The sequence below is a fragment of the Diorhabda sublineata genome, chromosome 6, assembly GCF_026230105.1.
Source record: "Diorhabda sublineata isolate icDioSubl1.1 chromosome 6, icDioSubl1.1, whole genome shotgun sequence".
Lineage (NCBI taxonomy): Eukaryota > Metazoa > Arthropoda > Insecta > Coleoptera > Chrysomelidae > Diorhabda > Diorhabda sublineata.
Genome location: NC_079479.1, coordinates 1,802,384 through 1,829,530, shown reverse-complemented (window position 1 = coordinate 1,829,530; position 27,147 = coordinate 1,802,384). Strand labels below are relative to the sequence as shown.

At 30.7% G+C, this 27,147-nt stretch overlaps 4 protein-coding genes across 10 annotated transcripts; 2 read left to right on the top strand and 2 right to left on the bottom strand.

The window, feature by feature from the left end:
- Positions 1–30: 30 nt before the first annotated feature.
- LOC130446112 (GATA zinc finger domain-containing protein 14) lies at positions 31–10,726 on the bottom strand. 6 transcript variants are annotated; one of them, XM_056782192.1, is made up of 14 exons: positions 10,622–10,726; positions 9,299–9,457; positions 7,694–7,807; positions 7,356–7,605; positions 7,115–7,291; positions 6,877–7,053; positions 6,428–6,649; positions 6,034–6,363; positions 5,222–5,299; positions 4,951–5,166; positions 3,713–4,117; positions 3,541–3,642; positions 3,373–3,483; positions 31–2,139 (listed from the first exon to the last, which is right to left on the bottom strand). In XM_056782192.1, the coding sequence occupies exons 2-14, from the start codon at positions 9,404–9,406 to the stop codon at positions 1,793–1,795; spliced, it is 2,637 nt and encodes an 878-aa protein (XP_056638170.1). In that variant the 5' UTR covers positions 9,407–9,457; positions 10,622–10,726; the 3' UTR covers positions 31–1,792. The 6 variants fall into 6 exon arrangements, with proteins under 6 accessions (XP_056638170.1, XP_056638169.1, XP_056638171.1 ...); XM_056782191.1 differs by having other exon boundaries at positions 10,539–10,640; XM_056782193.1 differs by lacking the exon at positions 10,622–10,726 and adding an exon at positions 10,425–10,547.
- Positions 10,727–11,313: 587 nt separating this feature from the next.
- Positions 11,314–14,847, bottom strand: LOC130445340 (myotrophin). The gene is made up of 3 exons (XM_056780916.1): positions 14,607–14,847; positions 14,441–14,551; positions 11,314–14,285 (listed from the first exon to the last, which is right to left on the bottom strand). The coding sequence occupies exons 1-3, from the start codon at positions 14,676–14,678 to the stop codon at positions 14,112–14,114; spliced, it is 357 nt and encodes a 118-aa protein (XP_056636894.1). The 5' UTR covers positions 14,679–14,847; the 3' UTR covers positions 11,314–14,111.
- A 4-nt stretch (positions 14,848–14,851) lies between these two features.
- On the top strand, positions 14,852–15,506 carry LOC130445341 (U6 snRNA-associated Sm-like protein LSm8). Its single transcript, XM_056780917.1, has 4 exons — positions 14,852–15,000; positions 15,094–15,134; positions 15,191–15,318; positions 15,372–15,506. Exons 1-4 carry the CDS (start codon positions 14,970–14,972, stop codon positions 15,460–15,462), a joined length of 291 nt encoding a protein of 96 aa, XP_056636895.1. The 5' UTR covers positions 14,852–14,969; the 3' UTR covers positions 15,463–15,506.
- A 689-nt stretch (positions 15,507–16,195) lies between these two features.
- LOC130445591 (histone-lysine N-methyltransferase eggless) lies at positions 16,196–27,097 on the top strand. Of its 2 annotated transcripts, XM_056781311.1 has the most exons (17): positions 16,196–16,335; positions 16,586–16,929; positions 17,912–18,403; positions 18,458–18,619; positions 19,432–19,608; positions 19,689–20,019; positions 20,735–20,931; positions 20,997–21,178; positions 21,232–21,450; positions 22,215–22,569; positions 23,351–23,505; positions 23,839–23,981; positions 24,039–24,216; positions 24,592–24,866; positions 24,930–25,129; positions 25,188–25,339; positions 25,513–27,097. In XM_056781311.1, the coding sequence occupies exons 2-17, from the start codon at positions 16,599–16,601 to the stop codon at positions 25,717–25,719; spliced, it is 3,756 nt and encodes a 1,251-aa protein (XP_056637289.1). In that variant the 5' UTR covers positions 16,196–16,335; positions 16,586–16,598; the 3' UTR covers positions 25,720–27,097. The 2 variants fall into 2 exon arrangements, with proteins under 2 accessions (XP_056637289.1, XP_056637290.1); XM_056781312.1 differs by lacking the exon at positions 16,196–16,335 and having other exon boundaries at positions 16,456–16,929.
- The last annotated feature ends 50 nt before the right edge of the window (positions 27,098–27,147 follow it).

Sequence of the window (27,147 nt, the reverse complement as noted above, 5' to 3'; positions counted from 1 at the left end):
TAGTTGGTGTAGGGGAAAAAAAGTTCAAACTACGATTTATATATTATATTTAGCTGTTTTTACGTCATATATAATTATATTAGTTTTCATTCCTCGTGTGTAGTTTGTGGCAAAACACTCACAATTCGATTTTACAACAGAATAAAGCTTTGTAGTAATTTTCGAATAAAACATTGTTAAATGAATTGGTATGGGCGATTCTCGCGAATATATTTTAGCTAATACCCGAAAATTTTAAAAGTATTGCACTAACCGCAGGTAATAAATCTTCCCGTATCATATAAGTTACAACTACGATAATCTGTTAACATACATTTTCTCTATTTGTGCATAAAATTAAAATCTATTTCCACTATTTCACCTTCTCTATTGAAAAGTATGTTCCTTTTACCCGATCTGAACTTCTACACCCAATAATAAGAACGCACTTTTAACTACACTACATTATTTGGGAGACAAGTGACAAAATTATAATAAATAATTAAAATCTGAATTTTTCGAAAAATGATAGTTAATTTGTTCCAATTAATTAGGAACAGCATAGAAGCTGATTAATATCCGGCTCGAAGGACCAGATTATGTAATTGAGATGTTGGTTTAGTAGTAACAGATCTAATTCGTTACATTTGGAGTACGAGACATTTGAACTACCAAATTTTACTTTCATAAATTGAAAAATATTTTTTTGTTGTATAAATTGCTTCGGAAACGAAATTCAAAATTATATTACTAATTAAAATATGTCGAATAATAATTTTATGCACAAAAACGCTCAAAGTTTATCCTGATTTAGAAACTTTTTCAGAAAAATTTTTGTAATCAATTGTGTATTCAATAACGTATTAATAATTTTAAAAGATAACAGTTTTTTTTAATATTTAGTTAATTTTTTTATAATTCTGATCACAGTTGCATTCTTTTTAATAGTCAAAGTCCAGTTACTTTTATCAGACACTTTCCCATCTCTATACAGACAACTAAAAGTACTTAGCAGTACCCTAAGGACCAATGTCTGTTTGATTTTGAAACAGAAACAGTCTCTAAAGACAAATAACAGTCTTTTTTTGAAGACAGAGAGTCTCTAAAGACAAATGACAGTTTATTTTACAAGACAACAGTCTCTAAAGATAAATGACAGTTTATTTTTCAATACAACAGTCTCTAGAGACAAATGACAGTTTATTTTTCAAGACGACAGTCTTTACAGACAAATGACAGTCTGTTTTTGAAGACAGAGAGTCTCTAAAGACAAATGACAGTTTATTTTACAAGACAACAGTCTCTAAAGATAAATGACAGTTTATTTTTCAATACAACAGTCTCTAGAGACAAATGACAGTTTATTTATCAAGACGACAGTCTCTAAAGACAAATGACAGTTTATTTTTCAAGACGACAGTCTTTACTGACAAATGACAGTCTGTTTTTGAAGACAGAGAGTCTCTAAAGACAAATGACAGTTTATTTTACAAGACAACACTCTCTAAAGATAAATGACGGTTATTTTTTGGAAAAAAACAGTCTGTAATAACAATTGACGGTTCCCTTTTGAAATTCAACTATAATTTCCACCCTAATACCTGATCAAAGTGTAAAGTTGGTTTTCGGTAAAATTTATTCGACCCTCAACTGTTATCCTCAAAGTTATTAAAATATTATGGAATAAACACAACGAATCTATGATCAAAATTGACACTGTTCAGTTTGAAAATTGAAATAAAAATGAGACCCATACGTTGCGTTTTATTATTATTATTTTTTCATGATAAAAAAAAAACAAAACAAAAATCGCTTAACACTCTTGCTGTTTGGTCGCCGGGTTATTTCTGAATCCCGGTGGACTGGATATTTGTGAATTTAAATCGTTGCTAAACCAATTCAGATTCTGTTGTGAATTCATATGTGAGAAATTATTGAAATTTGGCTGTAACTGTTGCGTAAAATTGGAGAATGCGTTATTTGTATATTCGTATGTTCGCAATGGGGGCGCACTCCCGTTCTGTATCTGTTGTTGTGTACCTATTTGTGATAAATTTGTATAATCTCTAAGTTGAGGCATATTCGCTAAGGGATAATGGCGGCTGGAGGACAAGATCGCCGGATCTAACACCTTCCAATCGTTACACGAGTTGCTTATATCTGAAAAATTTAAAATCGTCATTAAATTATTTCCCGCAACAATATTTCAGTTCCATGACTATTTTATTCCTTTGTCTCTAAAGATAAATCAGTTTTTGAAAAATATAATTTCTACAGGAGGAGGAAAAAACAGTATCGAAAGACAAATAACAGTTTCCCGCAACAATATTCTAGTTCCATATCACTTTTTCCCTTTGCATTATTTCCTTATTTTCAATAACTAAACCCCTAAGCAACAATATGTGCAGATCAACTAAAATAGTATGATCAGGTTACAAGAATTAGAGGAGAAGAAACAATTAGAGGGTTTAAGAAGCAATAATAGCAAAAAAGAAGACTAAAAAATATACCAAGAAATATATAGAACAAAAAGCAGAGAAAAAAACATTAAATGGAATAGAATAAGATTAGGAATACTCAATATTGAGTCAATAAGAGCAACAACAAGAATAAGAGGAGACAAAACGGTTAGAAAAGTTTACGAAGGAAGAATAGCAAAAAAAATATATATAGAATGAAAAATATAGCACCACAAAGCAAAAAAAACAATGGAATGAGTAGGATATAAAAGAATGGAGGATAATTTGGGGAAGTGAGGGTAGAAATACTTAATATCAAGTGAATAAGAACAACTACAAGAATAAGAGGTAACTAAAAGGTTAGTATAAGAGTATAAGAAGCAAAAACAGTAAAAAAGAATGACCAAGAAATATATAGAACGAAAAGCAGAGAAAAAACATTGAATGGAATAGAATAAGATTGGGAATACTCAATATTGAGTCAATAAGAGCAACAACAAGAATAAGAGGAGACAAAACGGTTAGAAAAGTTTACGAAGGAAGAATAGCAAAAAAGAAATATATAGAATGAAAAATATAGCAGCACAAAGCAAAAAAAACAATGGAATGAGTAGGATATAAAAGAATGGAGGATAATTTGGGGAAGTGAGGGTAGAAATACTTAATATCAAGTGAATAAGAACTACAAGAATGTCAATAAGGGCAACAACAAGAATAAGAGGAGACAAAACGGTTAGTATAAGAGTATAAGAAGCAAAAACAGTAAAAAAGAATGACAAGAAATATGTAAAATGGACAAAGCAAGAAAACAATTCAGTGAGGAAGTTAAGAAAGCAGCACAAAAAAAAAATAGGATAACACAGAAAGTAGTGGATATGAAAGACTGGATAAGTAAGGTTAGAATTGAGTAAATAAGAAAAAAAAAAAAACTTACTTTTCTGTTGTTGCGGTTGCGAATTATAATTACTAGGCCAATTATTTTGCGTTGAATTATTTATTTGTTGTTGACTATTAGACATATTTAGGAAAGGTAAAATTTTACTACCTAAAATAATATTCAGACAATAATATTTAAACGTAATTAAAATAAATAAAAACTCACCGAAAGAATTCATATGTGAGGAATTTGTTTGGACAAAACCGGGAGGCGGAGGCGGCACGTGGCCGTTCTGATTGAGATTTACCCCGTTAATTTGACTACGACCTAAAACGAAACAATTTTATTTTTATAAATGTACCCGAAAGGCGTAATCGACATGTAAATAATCGCTTACCTATATTACTATTGTGTGATTTTTGATTCTGTTCGGTGGCCATTAAATCCGCAAACGCTTTCTGTGTTTCTTGGAAAGGATCAAATCCTAATTCGTCTTCCGTACTTCTATTATTCTGTTTAATATTTGATGAACTATTAAATAATGGCGGGTGTACGTTTCCGAATCCTCCGTTATCTTCGTTCATATATATTGGTGGATTCACACCGTTTTGATATACCGAATTTGAATTACTACCATACCTTTGTTTTAAACTAAGATTCAATAGTTGTTCTTCTAAATGTTTCTGTTGTAATAACATAACTCTATCCGAACTGTTTTGGATTCCAGAAAAATATCCTTGAATTCCTTGATGGACGCCGTTGAAACCGTTAAACTGATGCTGTTGACCCGCTGTACCTACATCTATACAAAATAAAAAGGCTGATGGTGTTTACATAGCTATAAATATGAAAATAGAATAGTAAAACGCGTCTCATTACATCCCCGAACCAGTATTTAAAAAATTCACTGCCAAAATAGTTTCCTCCAATAGTAACACAATCACTACAACACTTATCCAACCGATATTTATTCAACGATTTCTATTCAGCCTCCGTTTTAGTATTGGCTTCCTTATTTGATTGATATTTCTCTCTTCGGAACATTTTCCATTGAACTTATTCTTAATTTTTCCTAAACATAGTGAATCCAGATCCTTTGGTCACAATGAATCAATCGATTGTGTCCTGTTCCATTCAGAAAGGCCTCCACTAGATCCACGATTCTCAGGGACTAAAATCACATTTTTTTCAGGGGTGGAAACAGCAATAGTCATACCGCAGCAGATCTGGAGAATGTTGTGGATGTTGTTCATCTGTTTTATCAACTTCTCGATTCATTTAGGGAAACTTTAACCAAATGAATTCAGATTCTAGGGTCAAAACTGATTAACCAATTGTGTTTTTGCTCCATTCAGAAGGGCTGTTACCAGATCCATTATTTTCAGATGAATCCAGATCCCATGGTAGCAATTGATGCAAGAAATTCATTTTATTTTGCCTAAACAGCAGTAGAATTGTGAAAAAACATGGCACAAGTATTTTTTCCGGTAATCGGACACATGTAATTAAAAAAAAAAATTGTTTCTATCCATTTTAAATAATTCTACCCACCTATGGAGGGAAGGAATGAGTTCAAAATTTAACAAACGTCTTTGAAACATAAAAAAAGTGATATAAATCTATAATTATCTTCACCTTTATTATTTTTATGGAAATCCATGAAGAACTTTGACATATTTTGATCTAATCCGTTAATACCGTTGTGCGTGTGGGCCGGAGGAACTGAAGGTTGTGATGGAGACGTTTTATAGCTTGGGAAAGTAGCGGGTGTTTTGCCTGAAAGCATTTCCAGAATGTTTTCTTGAATTTTCGGCGATATTTCATAAAGGCCGTTGTTGTAGGACTCGACTCCTAAAAATAAACATTTTTGTTATCATTAAAAAATGATCAAACAATTTTATATTACCTTTACTGAATGCTGTATCGTTTATTACGCCGAAACTTTTTCTGAACGGATCTAATACATCTTTTTCTTCTAATTTTTCTGTAAACAAAATAAATCCAGTAGTTAGCACCAAGCACTCGTATCACTGAATCAAAATTGTAGCAAATCCCGTAGAAAACTTTATGGAATAGGCAAAAATAACAGATTCTCCTTAATTTGCGTTCCTGATCCTACAGGAACTGAAAGAAATGAAGAGGGTAAGAAATTTTCCAGGAAAAGAGTTTAAATACCCTAAAAAAGATTTGCGGAAGAAGCAAACCAAGCTAAATCACTCCAAAATGTTCCTACACAAATATAAAGAAAAGGTATTTAATCTCAGTAAAAACAGGTTACATCCCTCACTAGTTTCCTGAAATGGACCCTGCTGTCTCAGAAAGCACCAGATGATTGAGTAGAAAATGCTGTGTACAGTGCAGTTTATTTTCAAAGATAACAATCTCCAAAGACAAATGACAATTTATTTTCGAAGATAACAGTCTCTAGAGACAAATGACAGTTTATTTTTCAAGACAACAGTCTCTAAAAACAAATAACAGTCCGCTACAAACCATGAAAGACATCTGTGTAATGATAATATTTAATTTGAAATCATTCTGTTCAAACAGAGGTTATGTTTCCATATTATTGTGACAATTCTTCTCATTATTTCACAATCAAACAAAAACAACATTAAATGCGATTATTAGAACTAAAAACGGATTTTTTTCAATCAACTACATTCATCCGAATGGACCGGACGTTGTTATGCGATTCAACAACACTAAATAACTCACCTAAATTATTTTCCGAATTTCTAGAGAAACCAAATGCCGCCGCCCAATCTTCAGTTGTATTTATATTTGGCAATGTGTCCGTTAATATACTAGATGGATGAGTTTCGCTTTCCGATTCAGTTGCTTGTTCCGGCACTGAATTTTGATCAGATTCACTATTACTGGTGTGGGATAATTTCTGGAAGGAATTTATAGAAAAGAAACTAGTATTATCGTCTATTATGGATGCGGGCAGTTTGGAAAACGATATTTGGGGCTCCAGTAACGTCGGCGGTGAAGGTGTTGCCGTCTGTTCACTTAGGTGCGGCGATGAAGGTTTATCCTGTTTTACTAAATAAACAAAAAAAAAAAAAGTTTATCGTTTTCCTATTAAATTTCGAAATTATTCATTTACCTTCCGTTCTAAATCCACTATCACTTTTACCACTACTAAACGCCTCTTTCCTATCTCCTTTCCTAGCACTAGTTTCACCTTTTCCCTTACTTTTTTTGCCTTTTTCTTTGTCCTTTTTTTCCTTTTCCGTATTCAGGTGTGGCCAATTTTCTTTATTCGTTCCACTACTATTCGAAGTTGTACTACTACTGCTACTAACACTGCTCGATAGCGCAGTGTTATCTAAAATAGTATGATTATAGTAATAACAATAAGAAACAGCAATATAACAATTGAAAATATAATTAATAATGAAGAAAACGGAATGATTGGAAAAAGAATATCAAAATAGAATGATTGAGTACAGAATTAAGAAACAAAAGGAAAATAATTGATGGTGGAAAATTAAATATTATTATATAACAAAAAAATTGTGAACGAGTGAAATATGATCAACGTTTTTTACTAACCTTTGGAAGATGATTTAACTGTCGAGTTCGTTGTGGGTATAGGTAAAGAAGGTTTAGAATTTTCGCTGTTGTTATTGTTGGCGGTACGTAAAAGTAGGTTTTCGTGTAATTTCTTTTCATATTCCTGATGTTTACCGGCGTGCATCTGCTCCTTGGTGAAACTGGCCTCAGGATCACCTTCGATTACATAAATTAACTATCAAGACACTTTTTTTTTTGACATTTGTCAGTCACTTACCAAAATCATGAAGGTACATACAATCTGGCTTGGGACAAGTTTGATTTTTCATAAAATGGGAACAATATTTCGTAGTACCTAAACTTGATTTTATCACTCTACCGTCTATAGTAATATTATTGACACTTTGAATGGCCCTTAAAGCGTCATCACTTTTCATGTAGGTTACATAGGCACCTAAAAAAAAAAATAAATTTAGTTATACAATACAATTTCATCCATAATTTCGCGTAATACTTACTTGCACTGGGCCCTTGCGAGCCAGCGTACGAAGTCGATTGGTTTATTACCACCTTATGTATTTTCCCAAATTTACCGAAATACTCATGCCTTTTAAGGACCTCCGGATCCGCCAATCTCATTGGTAGCCCAACGACAAAGACCAAGTTCCGTTGCACTACTCTAACACTAGCCAAATGCTTCCTGCTTTCAGTAAGCTTTGCTTTACGTTGTTGGTCACGTTGACGTTTTTCAGCTTTTAGCTTAGCCATCTAACCGATAAATACAACAATTAAAAAGTTGTAAAATAATGTCGCCCTGGAATTATATGGAACAAATGTACAAACTTTACTGTCCTACCTGCTCCTGGGACAAAGGGATGAAATCAGCCGGATCCTCGGAGTAAGCCTTACGACAAGCTGGACACAGTCCATTTTCATCTGTTCTAATACGATGCCAGCAAAAACGACATATCTTAAAGAAAGTACATACATAGGAATTTTAGATCTGTTGATTTTAAACAATCATTTTTTATTAATCTCAACATATAATTCAATAAATTCTTGATATGATAAGAATCTAAATTGTAAACATATGACTCATTTTTTGCTTATATAAATTATATAGTATTTTTTTGAAGATTTAATGATTACAAATATTTCAAAAATTTATGTTTCATACTTGTGTTTCGTATTTATTTCGTATTTATTTCGTATCAATGACTTCTATAACGTAGGGGCTTGAAAAAATACCAAAATCAGATAAAATTTCAGTGCAATCTTTCTAAACACTGTATTTATATAAAATAAAGGAAAAAACAATCGCCATTGTGTTGTTATTATGAATGAATTTTACAAATCCTCTTCAACACAAACAAAATGAATCGATAAAATCATGAGTCAAAATTCATTTGAAATAATATACGAAAAATTACAACTTGGTTACCAAATCGACCTTTTTCCTACAAAAATAGATTTTGGAAATCATGACAAACAATCACAAGTTTTGCATTTCCATATTTAGGTACTAAAAATGATCTTATATCAAAATGGCCCTAAATTCAATAGATTTTGAACAATTTTGAAAGCCCCTGTTCAAATATTTTACTTTCAAAATCATTAACTTTATGAGAATGACTAATACTTACTAATAGAGTCATGGAAATTTTTTGAGCTCACATTTTATTTACTCAAGCCATAGCCCAAACAAATATATTACAAAAAAGTGTTTACAGATACTAAAAGCTTTATAAAATTTGCATCCAAGCAATTACTAAACAGAAAAATGAAATGAAAGCCCTAGGAAAATTATTATGATATAGAAAACTTCATGATACTTTCAAATGTACTTACAAAAACTTCTCAAAGACGTTTAAACACCAAAAGGCATTAATCTGTGCAATTTTACTAAAAATATGGTTCGTAGTGTCCCGTTGATACGAAAAGAAGAGATAAAATTGAAGTTGAATGTGGAACCAGTCAAAGAAACCCCAAAACATCAAACAAGAGAAGAATTATAGATGACAAGAGTTTTGGCATTAAGAGATATTTAATTAATACTTAAAACTAACCATTTTTTACCACCATTTCAATATACAAACAACCCAATAATTATAAGTAATGTTCAAAAAGAAAACAACACCAAAATTCACAAGACAAACACTAATGGACATTAATTTATGCAGTTTTACTAGAAATATAGTTTGTAATGTCCCCTTGATATTAAAAGAAGAGATAAAATTGAATTTGATTGTTGAACCAGTGAAAGAAACCCCAGAACATCAAATAAGATGAAAATTATTAGATAATAAGAGTTTTCGCAATAAGGAATATTATATTAATACTTAAAACTAACCATTTTTTACAATTATTTCAAAATACAAACAACACAAACCCATGTGAAATGAATTTCACAATTTGGGATGAAAAATTAATAAAAATAACACTGTATATATAATTTTCTTACCTGATAACCACAGGTACAGGGAAAGAATGTAAGATCATCAACCTCGAGTGGTTCCATACAAAGAGGACACTCCACCTGCTCCTCACCACTTTGATTTAATACTGACATCTCGATAGTTTCAGCAGTGATTACTGTTTGAAGTTAAAAAGTTTAGTTTCCCTAAAATTAAATATAAAATCAATATATAAAAGTAGTTTAAATCATATAAACATACTTTGTGCTTTAAACTAATAGAATCTTGAAATATCTATAGGATTAAGCATAAAATGAACAAGCAATTTTTTTATATTGAAGAAATTATTTTAAAAAAATGAAAATCATTGACATGACTACATCAAAACAGATCTGTTATTTACTATCATGATAGATTGAGAAAATGGTCTAAAAATCCACTGAAATCAAATAAACCAAATGACTTGTTTACTAAATAAATTAAAAAAAACTACACTTACAAAATTTCATTAATCTGTGTTCCAAAAAAAGTTATTTCAATAATTAGTGTTAATGATCACATTTGATCCTGATGATGATAATACGTTAATAAAGTTTTATTTCAAGTAAAATTAACAATTTTCGATGTTACAACGTAGAAAACAAACTTTAAAAAATGTTATCAAGATATTTAAAAAATGTGAAACAATATGTTATGTATTGATATTCTGAATATCGTATTTATTGAAATCATATGATAACATAACTGTTAATAAAAAGTAATATTTTCTCACTAATTAAAATTAACAGAACGATAAATTATAAATGGATAAACGAATTATATATTATATGAAATTAAAATACGGTAATATACAATGTTGATGTATCACCAATACTTCCTGGAATTTTTCTTTGTTACTGATACATCCTTAAAGCTGTCTTATGAAATAGTGACAAATAATATTAATGAATAAAGTAAATTGCAGCTTCTACTTACTTGGGAATTCTAGAGCAAGTCAGTTAACTGTTTCAATTCTATTAAATATTATAAATTAAAATGTCAAAAAAAATTGGAACATCTGTCAAATAATTTGCCATGTAGCAATTTATATAGTAAAAACGTCCACAATATTTATTAAATCAACAATATTATATTTACGGATCGAATCGAATAAAGTAATAAATTGTTAACTACCTGCTCCAACACAAAAAATTTTTAGTTACTATTTTATGCAACAACTCGAAAGTCTTCAAGTGTTTTCTCTTATTAATTGACACTAATAAATAACTATATTTTACGTTTACTTACAAATAACTCAACGGACGAATAAAATGGGAGATAAAAAATAGGAAAAATTAAGTTAATACGTGGATAATCTTGTATTTACTTACTTAAATTTCCGAATTAGACAGTTACCAATATGGCGACTTTGATCTTAAATCTATGCGCAAAATCAGACGCAGAACAGTCTGATTACGGCAGGTTTACACCACACTAAATAATTGCCGCTTAAAAGTTTATCAATTTAAAAATAGAATGTGCTTTCTAAATTGAAACCTACAAAAAAGTAAATAATCCTACATAAACGTACGTTATTGCAAAATATTTTTATTAGTGTAATTAAATGACGATGTCTTGATGACGAAATGATAATTTTCAACATATTTACTAGAGAAATATTATAATTTAATACGTAAATAATATAAATATTCAATTTAGGGAATAAATAGGTATACTATACATACATACATGAAATACCGAACAAGAATTCTTTATGAAATTATTAAATAAACGGCAAATCATGTTAAAAATATAAATTCCTTCAATATTAAATCATTACTTCTCTAGTTTGTACGCAACAAGGATTATAGTGCCGCTAGCTTGGTTGCCTAGCTAGTTTCAATTAATTCATCCTTCTTTAATTGTACGTGGAATTTAGGGGAGGAGCTTTATTCAGGTAATCATTGCCCCCTTATTACGTCCTTGTAACGTAACTTCATCACATCTGGTTTCGTACTTAAACAATGACACATTAGGAATTCCAAAGCTTTCATCAGATTTTTTTTAAATAAAACAATTTCTCTTCATACAAAAAGATTTTTAATAAAATAAATATTACATTTTTAAATCTACTGATCAACCAAAAAATAATTAAGCAGTCTAGCAATTTATGTTAAGTTTGTTCTTTGTAGGACACTAGAACAGCGTAACAGTTCAGATCGATACCTGACATCACGCTAGGTCTATGGAATAGGCATTGTTTGTGAGAAACAACATACACCACCGTACAAAATGTGGTTTCAGAGTACACGAAAATCTCACGATTTAGGATCCTGTGCAAAAGAAGAACGTAGCTTGTTTTTAAATTATAACTGCAAAGAACAAACTATAACATGTACATAATATACTAAGCGATATTTCAGATTGTGAATAACACGTTTCTGTTCCTCGTCTTCACAAGAAAATAAAATTTGGAACAAAAAAATAAATAAAGTGAAAATTTATGTATGAATCATACAATTTACATGAAAATCTTGAAAACCAATTTTAAAATTAATGAAACCCATAGTAAGTAATATAAATTTTAGGTATAATTTTTTATTAACAAATATACAGTGTTGCGCAAAAGTATTTGGCTCCGTTTTGTTTATATTTTAATTAAAAACAATTTTATTGTCTTTTCGATGGTCTCAGGTGTATTTGGTCGTTAATTCACATATAAAAAGAAAAATTATGAAAATGTAAAATATTGCCACACAAAATGTGGACTGTATTTGGCCCCTTGGGACCTGATTAGCTTCAGAATTCGCATTGATAAATCAGTGAGCAAATGCCCTTTACTGTAGGAAGTATTTTTTGACCAAATAACAAATTTTAAAGCCAATTTTTGACGAAATTGGATGTAGAAAATTCATTTTTCAACCAAATTAGAATGTTAAAAGCCAAATGAGACTTAGAAAATGCATTTTTTGGCGATATTAGACTGAGAAGTGGTCAGTTTTTGATAAATTCAGAAAGAAAAAGGAAAATGCCTTCTTTTGATCAAATAAAAAATAAATTAACTAAATTAGAAGGACAAAAACCAATTTTTCACCAAATTAGACTTAAATAATGCACTTTTTGATCATATTAGACTTAGAAACTAAACCTAAAGTTGATGCTATCAAATATTCCGCATTAATTACCAGTTTCCAAGATAATTTTGAGGGCAGATAGCCTCTAGAAACTTAATTTGGTTCAGGATTCACATTTTAGGTATTCAATGATCCCAAATAAACACCAGGTGTTAAAAAAAGTGACCCGATCTCCATAGTCTTTCGACTAAGATGATATGCGGGTACGAAATTTTAGGAAGCCTTGAGGAATGGCAGAAGACAACAATTGAAAAATTACTAAGCTAAGGAAGGTGTTGTGAATACATAGATGAGTCTAATTTGATCGATAATCAAACTTTGGAAGACCAAATACTTTGTGCAGTAGTATATACAATTTTACCTATGATAAAATTTAGAAAAGACGAGGCAGGAATGTACATAATTCGAATTCCAGATTCCTACTTATTCGATTGGCACAAGTATTCCGGACATTTGTGCGTCTTAAAAATTTTGGACAAACATACATCATTTATCTATGTTCTAAATACATGTAGAATCCAAAAACTAGAAAATAACCGCTGGAACGTGCAAAAAAATAGATGAAAGGCATCGAGATTGATTAAATAATACCCTACAACCAACACAGGTACATGGTACATTTGAAGTTTGGTATTATACAGAAAAATCTGCTCTTTCTCTAAGTGGTCTGCAACTAAAGACTTGGAAACAGCTAATTTTTGACCAATTAGAATTGAAAATGTCACCTCTTGACCAAATTAGATAGAGAAAAGCCACTTTTTGTCTATTTTTAAACCTATTTGGACGTAAATATGATTTCAAACCAAATTACAATAGGAAAAGCTTATTTTTTACCAAATTAGACTTAAAGAGGCATTCTTGGACCAGAACAGCTAATTTTGGGCCAAATTAAACCCAGAAAATGTCAATTTTTGAACAAATTAAATTAGGAAAAGCCAATTTTAGGCAAAGTTAAGCCCATAATGCCAATTTTTAACAATTTTTGAGCCAAATTAGATTTGAAGAGGCATTTTTTGATAAAAAAAAACAATTATTACCCATTCTTGGGCCAAATTAAACCCAGAGAAAGTCTATTTTTGAGCAAATTAAACTAGGAAACGCCATTTTTCGACTAGATTATAGTATTTTTATAACCGTAATAGACTTTAACTATTTCTAGGTCAAGTTGAGCCACTTTTTGACAAAATTACACCAAGAAAAAGCTATTTTATGAACAAACTAGACCAAATTCAATATCGAAAAATCCATTTTCACAAAATTGGGCTGAGAAAAGCTATTTTTGACCAAAGAGCCAATTTTTAACAAGTACAGACAAGAACCACAAGCGTAGGTTGTAGGAAATCATATTTTTAAAAATTGTGTATTATTTTCCATACAAAATTAATGACATTTAAATTCACATTTTAAAAATATTATTGAGGAAATATCTTGATGCCAGTCATAAATACATATACAATGAAGCATAATCTCAATCCTGATAATAAATTGTGTGCAGCTAGAACATTCTTTTAGGGAAAAATCCAAATATTGAAAAATTTTGTAATAGATCTAGTGATAAACCTATAGCTTTAATTTAAAAAATAATGCAAAAAATCTGTTGCAAACAATGATTTGTTGTTTTCTGCTTGTCTGGATAATTTTCAACTGCAAATAACCTATTCAACTCACTAGACTAGGTAATAAATTAAAAAAAAAAATAACTGCTCTACTGAATTATTTGTCATGTTTGAAAAAATTTGGGAGCGTTTTAAGTTGACAACAGTTGTCGGATTTCACTGTTTTCTGTCGATTCCATATAAGTCTTTCCATCAGGAGCAACACCGTCTTTCCTAGCTCCTTTGTCTAACAGCAGCTTGACGCAATCCTTGTGACCTTCCCATATCGCCGCCAGGATGGCTGTTATACCAAATTTATCTTTAGTCTGGAATATAAAACAACTAAATCATAAATAAACTGGTATTACGAGAAAACAATAATACACAACCTAAATTGTTTCAAAATTAAAAATTATAATAGATGAATATAAATTAACCAAGATTACTAGAAATAAATTTTATATTTTTTATTGTCACTTACATTAACATCGGCTCCAGCTGAAATCAGATATTCTATAACATCTGCTTGTCCATAATCTGCAGCGTACAAAATAAGCGGTCGCCCCTGTACTTCTTCATTTACATTTACAGCCTGGAATAAGGAAAGTTATTGGATTTACATATTTACCACATAAATAACGGCAAACCTTTTTTTCTATTATATCTTTTACTTGTTCCAGATCGCCGTTTTTAATTGCCCATACGAAATCACTGCTCATCTTCAATTTCAATGATTTATTTTATCGTAAAAAAACTTTTCTTTTGTGGAAACACTAATGACGATGATGACATATGCCGATACCGATCATATGCCGATGGGCGATGTCACGAAATTTTTTATTTCGTCTTCTTTTTCTCAGTGTTCATTCGATCGATTTGACGTAAACTGTCATGGCGTTCTTCTTTTTACCCTACAAATTCTTATGCATACATAACCTCGTACTTTGTTTTGCTTGGTTTATATTTTATCATTTTTAATATAATTATAGTATTCAAATAAATTATATGAAATGGCTTCTGGTTTGGATTCATTCGTTAACCGTATCCTTATAAAAAATATATTGCTTATGTTTTAAATACATTTTTTTTATATATATCGTTCGTTACTTCTTTTTTTCCTTATAAAATGAACAGATACTGTTTCTATAATAACAACGGATGGAAGAAATTTCATTGTAAGTATTTTGTTTTAATATATATGTTTAAATATAAACGATAATTTTTTTTTCAGGGTACTTTGAAGGGTTTTGATCAAACTATTAATATAATTTTGGATGAATCTCATGAACGAGTATATTCGACTTCAACGGGAGTAGAACAAGTAATGTTAGGATTACATATAATAAGAGGAGATAATGTGTAAGTAAATAATTTAAAATAAATGATTTAAATTATAATGTTTATCGTTTCAGGGCTCTAATCGGTTTAATTGACGAAGACATCGACAATAGACTCAATTTAGCAAACATTAAAGCAGAACCATTAAATCCTGTAGTACATTAAGAATAAAATCAAATTAATATATTGTGTTTTTATTTTAATATAAGTACATCTGAAAAATGTTTTTTGGTTTGTTATGATGCAAAAGTATTTCTTAAATATTAAATTATATTACTTTTGATTAGGGATGTTTATGCAAAAAAATCGATAATTTTTCGATATATCCAAGTGTACCATCGATACTTTACGATATATCGTTAGAAACGTATCAGTATATCGAAAAAAATGTATGTTTCATATTTTGCTAATCAGTAATATTAATTATTTGACAAGGATCTGATTGATCTAAGTAACAACAAGAATAGTAAATAAAAATCGACTTAAATTATTTTTAATTCCCAATAAATTTTTTTTAGACCTTGAATAAACAAAATTTTATTCACTCTTTTGGCTTGCAGTCGGCTCCTATAGGTGGTTATATAATATAAAAGAGTTTTACATTTTATTTTTACACAAGGTACCAGTAAAAGTATGTTCTTCAATATTCGTTATATCGGATGAAATATATCGATACTATCCTTAAATCGTTACTTCATGAACTATTGATATATATATATTACGCATTCCTACTTTTGATATTATGTGAAAATGCTAGGAAATTATCTTACGTCTGGCAACGCGCAGCTAGTAATAATCTCCAATATGGCCGATCTAACTATGGCCTTTTTTCCGAAGGTTATCAATCTCCTATTCAAGTTTTTTTAATATCAAATGAAGTTGAATAGCGATAGATTACCAATGGTCAAAATTGGTATTATTTGTAAAAGCTACGCGGTAAAATAGACTCGTAGATTTATATGCTGGAGCTCAGTATAACTGTCCTAAATTGGTTACATACTGATTCGGAATCTATTCTGAATCGACCCGCGAAAAAAGGTATTTATATGTGGTCAAATAAAGTTATTAAAATTTTAATCTCCAGCACAATACAATTTTTTATTACATTTTTCCTATAACCTAGGATGCTTAGTAGTCTATCCCCATCCCAATTGTTTCATCTATCAAATGTCAATTTATTACAAACACAAGTTGGCTTATAAACAAGTATTTCAATTCTTTTTCAATTTTTTTTTCTTGATTAAGGTATAAATTTTAATTACGCTAATTCTTCCTTGTTATTGTTCAGAATATTAACGAAAATGGATGTTGATGAAGACGATTTTATGGAAATTGATGATTCAATTCCGGCAGCTCGTATAATCGAACGTAAAGCTGATGAATTCCCTACACCTCTACAACAAATCAACCATATAATAGATCCCAAAGTTTATCCAACCCCACAAAATACGTTAAAACAAAACGACGTTACGGCTAAAGAATTAGCAGCTGAGATAATTAGTTCAAATGAGAATATAACAAACAACTTACTTGGTGATACACCGGTAGATAATACAACAGACAAACCAGTAGAGTCTGCCGTTGATGATGTTGTTGTTTTGGATGATGATGAGGAACCTATGAAGGAAGTTGGTAAGAAAAATTTGTTGTTTCAACACTCGATGATGAAAATACTTCATCATCAACGTTGTCGTCGAGTTTATCAAATATAAAGTGTAAATCTTGAATCATTTTCCCCAAAACCCTTTACAATGTGGTAAAAATGTGAACAATTTCCTGCCAGTAACGTTTAAACAAGTTTATCAGTAAACGCTGTCTATAAAATGTGATATCTGACATTTGAAGTTTGAACTTCACTTAGGGCCTAGGTCTACCTCAATTTCTTTTTCTTTTATTATTTTTTCTGTGATTTGTTTTACATGATCTCAAGTGCTTCCTCCCATTCGAAATCCACTGAGATTATTCGAGTGTTTTCCACTGTTAATCTGATTCTTTTTTCTAATATTTTTTCCATCATTTTCATCACTACTAATTAATGTTATTTCTTGGTAGTTATTGTCGTGTTTTATATCACCTTTTTTGAAAATTATACTATTAACTCCTCCTGCTAGTCTATTGGAACTGTCTCATCTTCTATAGCATTATTAAAAATATAAAACAACATGTCTTTTCCTTTTCGTCCCATATTTTTGATCATTTCTGAAGTTACTTTGATATATCCTGGTTCTTTTCCATTCTTTATGTTCTAATTCATTATTGAGTGATTTTTCTTACCACCTTTATATGATTTCCTCTTTCATTTATAATAATATTTCTCCATTATGTTTTTCCATTCTCATATTTTTCAATGTTTTTTAGAGGTTTAGAGACCTTGTATTTTTCTAAAAATTTTTGTAATTCTGCTTTTTTTGATGTTTTAATTAGTTCTTTGGTTTGCAACTTGAAGTGGTGTTCAAGCAAAAAAGGTTTTTAGAATAGTAACTTTAACCAGACTAAGGGATGGGAAAAATTACTGGATCTAGGGGCGTCAAAATACCAAATCCAGCTCTGGATATGAATCATTATTTTACATCTAATAAATTATTTTAGTATTTAGTAATAATATTTTTTACAGAGGAACCAGTGGCAAACAATACCGCTGAAATAAATCCAGTAGAAGACATAATTGATTTAGTTGATAAACATAATAGCGTCCGGTGTTTGAACAGCAGTTGTGCTGGTACTGATTTCGATTTTATTCTGGCACCAGATTTCTGCTTATCTTATTACAGAGTAAAACGTTCTAAAAGTTTCAAAGAAGAGATTTGTCAAAATTGCTACTTCAAATCCATTCAGGACTTCGATAACCTCTGTACCCAGTTAAAAAATAAGGAATCAGTTCTTAAATGCGATTATCCTCTAATCAACGAAACTTTACAAATCGAAGATAGCGATGACGAGGAGGAAGAAGATAAAGAAAACGTCGAATATATAGATCAAGAAAAATTCGATTTTATCAGCGAAAATATTGATGATATTATTGAAAAGACTCTAGTTAATTACAGAGTTAAAAATCGATATAAAATGGAAACTGATTTTGTGAAATATGAAAACAAAAAATTAGAAAGTAAGTAAATTATTTTGGTTTTTATATTCTTATAAATAATTTTGATTATTTCAGAGGATTATGAGGAAATGTCGAAATCCGTTACAGAAATTAGATACTTCTTAGATCGGATACAATTGGATTTATATAATTACTTCCGGCCCGATTTTAAAATATTGAAAGGTCTTTCAATAACAGACGATCATACAATTTCTCCTAATATAACTATTCGGACTGGTAAGTAGAAATATATTTATTAAAAATTTATAATTATTCTTTTTATTACTTACAGTAGCATTACTATGATATTTATTGCTAAAACTCATTACTTGAATTTAACTCAATATTTGTTTATAATAAAAAATGAGGGTTCTTTATTCAACATTAACTTAATCCTGATGCTTTTTTCCTTTTTTTGATGCGATTTCTATGATTTTCCATTCCTGTGTCTTGTTTTATTTTCTACCATCTTATTCCTAATTTTTCTTCTGAATTTTTTTATTTCACCTGTACAGCTGATTCCTGGTTCTTTCTTTTTTATTTTTATAAGTTTGTACTTCCAAGAATTGTTTACTTTTCTATTTTTATTAGAAATTTCATTTCTATAATCTGTATTTTGCTTTTTTTTTCTGTACAAGTTAATATTTTTAATCCAAATGTTAACTCGACTACATTTTTCACATATTTTTTATTATTTCGGTATTTCCTTTTTGGTTAGAACCGTGTCCTAATTGCATTGAAGAATCATCTGATGCTCTTGTTCCAGTTTTCCATGTTGTGTTAAAGTCACCTCAAGGTATTCAAAACTTTTTACCTTCTCTAATTTGATTTTTCCAATTTTATCTTATCTTCTTTCGACTTATGATCATCATCTTAGTCTCTGTTTATTATTATATTAATTATCCGTAAACTGTCATTGTATATTTTAAAAATTTAATTGTTTCATCTTGTATCCAGTATATTAATTTGTTTTCATTAAAATTTATCTGTTTCAACCATTCTCATATATAATAAGGGTTCTTACCTATCATGGTGTAACGATTTTTTAGAAGCAGCAGCTGATTTGAGCCCAAGGAAAAGTACCAGGTCTCACAAACCGGTATCTTATGTAGAATTGGACGATCTGGGGAATTCGAACAGTCCGAAAGTAGCACCACCCCAAGATATCGAAATACCAAAAGACTTACCACCAGCTTTACCAATCGAAAGAGTTGATCCGAAAATTGGTAAGTAATCGATTCAAAAACTGTTTTAAATAGTTCTGATTTCGAAATGGGAAGTCTAAATAAGAAAATAATAATTTCAGGTGATATATTTTATATAGCGAGAGAAAATTCCCAGACTACTTGGGTAAAGGGACGTTTACAAACGATCATATTACCAGGTAGCATTTACAATGGCCAATCATACATGACTACTTATTATAAATTAATTGAACTGAAACAACAAAAAGAACGTATAGTTAGCGGCAAAAATATAGCTTGGTTGCATTATTGTAAATACCGTTTACCTGTTGGTACAAGGGTAGTTTCGATATTTAAAGAAGTGGGTAATGTAGGAGAGGCTAAGAAACCCAGAAATGATCCTTACTACGCTGGAATCGTGGGAGAACAACCTTTCGAGGGAAATAGATTTAGGTAAGTTAAAATTTATCTTTCCGTATTTACTATGACCTTAGATATCCTCTTTGCTTTATCATCTACCCTCCAGTATGTGAGATCTCTTCAGTAGAACCTACATTCATTCTTACTACCCAATCTATTTAGATGCTTTCGGAAGTGAAAATGACCCAAGAAACTTTGGAGGAACTTTTCCTGGTGATCCAGTCTCTCTTTCAACTAAATTTGGCCTATCGGTCCCCTTGTTTCCTTTCCAGATTCATTACTAGAAATCTTACGTTTGCCAGTATTTCTGTCTGGGAGACTTTTACAGAAAATATATAATTTATTTAATTATCAATTAAAAAGTAGTTTTTGCCCTCAATGGCAGTAGTTCAAATGTCTCCTTTGAAAAACTGTTTATATGTTGATATCCAACAAAAAACTTCCACTCACAATAGGCTGTTTCAAAACTAACCTCAATAGGCTTTTTCACTTTATTCCAGTAGTTCAAATGTCTCCTTTCAAACTCTTGATATACAGTAAGAAAACTACTACTCACAATAGGATATTTCAGAACATAACCTCAATGGTCTTTCACAATTTACGGTAGTAGTTCAAATGTCTCCTTTGAAAAACTTGTTTTGTGATGATATGCAAAAAGAAAACTACCACACACATTAGGGTATTTTAGAACTAACTTCAATTAAAAAGTAGTTTTGCTTGATTTTAATTCTGTTTTACTATTTTTTAGATATTTAATATTTTTCGACATTGGTTATTCTCAATATGTGAGTTATTTGAGTGTAAACCTGGTTTTGGAAGCCAGTCCGAACGTTTGGGAAGACCTACACGTGGAATGTAGACCGTTCATAAAAAAATATTTAGAAAGTCAAGACAGACCTATGGTGAAATTAGCCAAAGATCAAACCGTGAAAGTTGAATATAAAGGTGAGTATTGAAAATTGTTTTTTGATGTTAATTTTTATTTTTAAACAAAAAACAAAAAATTTTAGGTAAATGGTGGTTGTGTACTGTGGTTAATGTGGATTGTTCGTTGGCACAAGTGTTCTTCGATGGTTTAAATAGAACCGAATGGATTTACAGGGGTTCCTCTAGGTTGAGTCCGTTATTTAGAGAAGAACAAGCCGCTACAAACCGACATACCGGAGTTCGAACTTCAAGGAAAATAGGACATGTTAGTAAAACTTACCATTCTAAAAATTTTTCTATATTTATTGTTTGTTGTAGAATGAATCTGCAACTGTTGTGCAATATACCAGAAACGACGACTACGTACCCACCAGTCAGGCTCAAAATCAAGAATCTCCAACGAATAACGTTAGAGCGGTTGCCAGGAAAAGTACCACTAGGCCACAAAATAACATACCGGTACCTAGTGCTGTACCATTCCTTCCACCGGTTAACAATACTCCCGTCAACATGACAGGACCAACCAGCAAAATCATGGTAAGCACGGTAAGATTTGTAGGATACAAAAATAAAAATTTCTAGGTTGTAACAATTAATGAGAAGTATCTATGAAGTTAATATTTTAATGTTAAATTATGAAAATTTGCTGTATATTGTGAGTATCAAGTTAAATAATGCGTTTAAATTTTAATAATTTATTGGACAAGGTGTTATATGGAAAAAAACACTATACCGTGACCAAAAACACTTCTTTAACAACATTCTGGGAGCTTTGAAACAAAACTTAGTGTACAGGATCTATGTTTGATACAACTAAAGCCTCATACTGTCAAACTTGTCTCAGTGTAGGAGAATAACTCAGAACGTAACCACAATTAGTTTCCACAGATTATGAAAGTAGTTCAAATGTCTCTTCTGAAACGTTTTACATGATGAACACTACTACTACAATAGGCTATTTCAGAACGTAACCTTCTACACTTGATAGTAGTTCAAATGTCTCCTTTAAAACTTTTGTTATGCACCAAGAAACGTACCTCCAATAAATTATTATAATAAACTACATAAGTTTTTTTTTGTGAAAAACCACTTTTTTGTATTCTACATATCATACAAACATTTACATTTTACATAAATAACAAAAACACTTTTCAATTAATTTAGAATAGATTAGGGTATATGTAGGTATAAAAGAAGATCCCGAGAAGAAGAAAAAGAAGAAGAAGAAGGAGCTCAATAGTACAGGGAATGTAACCTCTCGATACATACAAAATTATTTCAACAAATTATTATTTTTGCAGTATTTTACACCACGGGACCAAGTAATAATAAAACGAGAATACAAACCGCACACTTGTTCCGTTAAATGCAAGGAGTTCCTTACACACAACTTTAGTCAACTTCGCGGACATAACCCTCTGTCTAAACCATTATTGTGCGGTTGGGGTCGGATGTCGATGAAAGGGAAAGGTAGAAAAGAAATTGTTTATAAAGCACCTTGCGGAAGACAGCTCAGAAATATAGCAGAAGTTCATTATTACCTTCGAGAGACCAAATGTGAAATGACGGTGGATTTATTCGATTTCAATCACATGGTTAGGTGTTTGGCGGAATTCAGCGTCGATTGTGTACCGGATCCAAAAGATCTATCTAGAGGTGATTATTAATATTTTTAGATTAGTTTATTTTCAACATTTCATGGCAGTAGTTCAAATGTCTGCTTTGAAAAACTTTTTAAATAATGATATCCAACAAAAAAAACTAACTCACAATAGGCTATTTCAGAACTAACATTAATAAACTTCACCATTTCATGGCAGTAGTTCATATTTCTTTTTAAAACTAATCGTAATCCCAAAAGTCATTTCTTTGTGTTTTAAATTTATATAGTTGTTTCTGTCTGTAGAGAATCAATATTAGTGGGTTATCCTGTGAATTTAATCCTAGGTACTTGATTATTACCAAAACCAACATGACGAACCCCTAATTATAAATGGAAATTGTTATTGTTTATAAATTTAATTTTTTTGTTGTTCTTAGTTAATAGTTTATTTCAGAACGTGACCTCAATTAGTTTCCACAGATTATGAAAGTAGTTCAAATGTCCTTTTTTGTGTTTCAAATTTGTAGAATTGTTTCTTCTTGTTGATTCGATTTTAGTTAATTTGCTATTTCAGAACATAACCTCAATTAGTTTCTACAGATTATGAAAGTAGTTCAAATGTCTCTTATGAAACTTTCTACATGATGAAAAATACTACTGACAATAAGCTATTTCAGAACGTAACCTTGATGGGTTTCTACACTTGATAGTAGTTCAAATGTCTCTTTTAAAAACTTGAATAATCATCTCAAAAAGTTCTTGGGTTTTAAATTTATAAAGTTGTTTATTGTGTAGAGAATAGTTTTAATTTTAAATAAACATTTTTTTTTATAGGAATGGAACAAGTCCCCATACCCGTTATCAACGGAATCAATAACGAAATGTTAGATTTCTGTAATTATTCCATAAAAAGAGTTCCCATGGAAGGTGTCCACATGAATTTAGACCAAGACTTTTTGTGCGGTTGTGATTGCGATGACGATTGTATAGTAAGTTTATTCGTATCAACTACATTCCTATTTATATAGTGTTGACCAATATAATAGTTAAAACAAAATCTATTCACATATTTTGACCAAGGAATGAATTTTTATTAGTTCTACGGTAACCACTATGATCCAAAGAAGAGTTATTTTGAGATACACCAGATAATTTGATATTTTCATGATAGATAGTAGTTCTAAAGACCCCAAATTTATCAAAAAAAAAAAAACACTAAAATGTATTCAGACAAAAATCAAACTATAAACTGTTATTTCCTGTCAAATTTGACAATTAATTTTTTCTCCATAACCCTGAGAATCCTTTTTTATTTTTTTAAGGACAAAACCAAATGTTCTTGTTGGAAATTAACATTGGAAGGTGCCAAATATATTGGTAAAGATATCGATCCAAATTCTGTTGGTTATATATACCGACGTTTACCGGAACAAGTAATTACAGGAATTTATGAATGTAACAGTAGGTACGTAGACAATTTAATTATTAATTGAAGTTTAAAATGATAAATTTATATTTTCAGGTGTAGCTGTTCTTCTACTTGTCTAAATAGAGTAGTCCAGAATCCGATGAGTTTGAAACTTCAAGTTTTTCGAACTCACAATCGAGGTTGGGGCATTAGATGTTTGAATGACGTTCCGCAGGGTAGCTTCATTTGTATATACGCCGGTACAATCCATACGGAAGCCATGGCAAACGAAGTAAGTTCACAAAACGTTGCATTTCAACAACATCAACCATATTGGAGACTCTAAACACGCAATATTAAATAATGGGGTCACCTGACTTTCACCGTAGCAGGTTCCTACCGAAGACATCCCACAATTCTAATTTACATTTTTTGACAAACCCTGTATACTTTTTTCTTGAAAGGTTCCCATATGGTTCTGATTCAACTGGACACATTTTTTTTAAACCAAAATATCAGTCTCATTTTGTTTTTATTATATAGGATGATGATGATGATAAAGATGATGATGAAAAACTCCCGTGTGGTTCAAAATCAAGTGGACACAATGTATATATGACAGTTTTTTGAAACAAGAATGTCAAGTCTCATTTTTTTTATTATATAGGATGGTATGGCATACGGAGACGAATATTTTGCCGAATTAGATTATATAGAAACAGTTGAAAAATACAAGGAAGATTATGAAGCCGAAGTAATAGAAGAAGAGGAAGAAGAAAGGTACAATCAAAGAAACACACCACCAGAAGACGAAGAAGAAGAAGAATCTTTTACCAGATTCAGTAATGGAAAATATAGGAGATACAACTATTCAGAAGATAACGATTTCACACCTAGTCATCCTGACAGGATAACGGCCAGAATGGCAGAAAATAGTATCAGGTGTGATGATTATTATTTATTTTTTGTGTTTATTTGATTCGATTACAATTTTCTTTTTACTAGGACAAGACTTAGAAGACGGAACGAAGAAGATGCAAAATTGGAAACAGAATCTAAAAAGGAAGATAATAAAACCGAAACCAAGCAAGATTCGTCGGTAAAAGTGAAACAGGAAATAGTAGAACCTAGAACTGATTTGAAAACATCATTAGAAGGATTATCCTCAAATATTGAAACTGTTACAATTAGCGATGAAGAAGACGGTACGTTCCTCACATCAATTGGCAAACAATCCCCTATATATTTTTCCTATTTTTCTAGAGGGTAGAGAAGTTTTGAGTTTCAATCCCAAAGCGAGTGGTTTAGATGAGAAAGGACCTAAATACACGTCGGTTAGAGAATTATTCGGAGACGACGAATGCGTATACGTAATGGACGCCAAAAATGCCGGAAATATAGGGAGATTTTTAAATGTAAGTTTATCTAGAACAACACAGTTCAACTCGATTAATTGACTTAACTGTCAATATTCGATAAACGAGGCCCAATATATTTAAACGGGAAAAGAAGAATAACATAACCTAACATCTTTACAATATATCAATGAACGAATGTAGAGATTAAATTGTCGTTGTTTTTGTTGCAGCATTCCTGTTCGCCGAACGTATTCGTCCAAAACGTATTCGTCGATACTCACGATCCCCGTTACCCGTGGGTATCGTTCTTTTCGTCTCAGTTCATAAGGGCCGGTACTGAACTGACGTGGAATTATAATTATGATATAGGAAGCGTACCCGGCAGAGTTCTATACTGCCATTGTGCTTCTTTAGAATGTAAAGGTCGTTTATTGTAGGTTATCATTGAAATTTGTTGAAATAATTAGTTCGATTTGATTAAATCGGTGGCAATGATCGGAATAATAGACACTCGTTTATTTGGCAAACCTTTTTTTCCATTTTATCTATTGTATGTTTCCTAAATGAACGAAAAACAGTTTTCCCATAGATTTCATGACCGTACAGACACAGTATATTCAGATTCTTTTTAGTTTTCTTCTTTTTTGTCAGTTTTTCTTTAATTTTCTTCTTTGTGTCAGTTTTTCTTTAATTTTCTTCTTTATTTGTCCGTTTTCCCAAGTTTCTTCAGCTTTTTTTATTTGCCATTGTTTGCTTTAGCTTCCTTTCAAGGTTTCTTCTCTATTATAGACATTTTTTTATTTGTTACACTTTTCCCTAGAACAAATTCAGCGTCTTATTAGTTTTCTTCTCTATCGGTCAATTTCTTTTCAGTTTTCTTCAGCTTCTTTTCAATATTTTTCTTAATTAGGAAATTTTTGCAGCTTTCAATTTTTTTATTTGTTACAGTTTTCCCCAGCTTTTCTTTATTTGCCAGTTTTTTCAGATTTTCTTCTTTATTTGTCAGTTTCTTCCAGTTTCTCTATTTTTCAGTGTTTCCCTCAGTTTCTTCAACTTCTTTTTAGTTTTAGTTTTCTTTGTTTATCACTTTTTTCAGCCTTTCTTAATTTTTTTCATTATTAGAAATTTTTTGCAGCTTCTTTATTTGATTTCGTTTCCCCCAGTTAGTATCCTTCTTCATTTATTAGTTTTCCCCGTTTCTCCAACTTTTCCCCAGTCTTTTTAATGCAGTTTCTTCTAGCATCTATTTTCCTTTTGATTTGGTTCAAGACTTCGGTTGTTGTAAAGAAACAAGATCAACCAGTGGAACATGAGATCCGGGTGGTGATTTTATGTCTATTTGGTCATTTTTCTTAGTTTCCTATCTGATTTTACTACTGAATTCCGATAAAGAAATTGTCATGTTGTTGCTTCAGTTGATATCTGATATACTTGAATCATAATTTGGTACGAAAATACAGCTGAATGCCTCTACGAGGTTACTACGATTTTTTCTAATGAAAATGCTTCGGTGATTATGGACTCAACTACCTATTCCTTTATTTGTATTCCGGGATGATTTGTTACATATCTATCAATTGTGTTGCAAGATACTAAACCGAAAACGTGGAGATGCTGAAATTTATTACTGTTTGAATTAACAGAATTAGCCAAACACTCCATTTAATCAGTTTTACCTTATATTTTCTATTAATTATTGTGTTTCGAGTGATTTTTGAAATTATTTTCAGTTATCACTACTTTTTAATCCCTTTATTTGATTTAAAATTTTTTCTTTATTTATAAATATGTCTAATAAAAAATATATATAGTGAGACTCAGTTTTTTTTTGTATTAAACTCATCGACATAGGGATGAAGGGAACG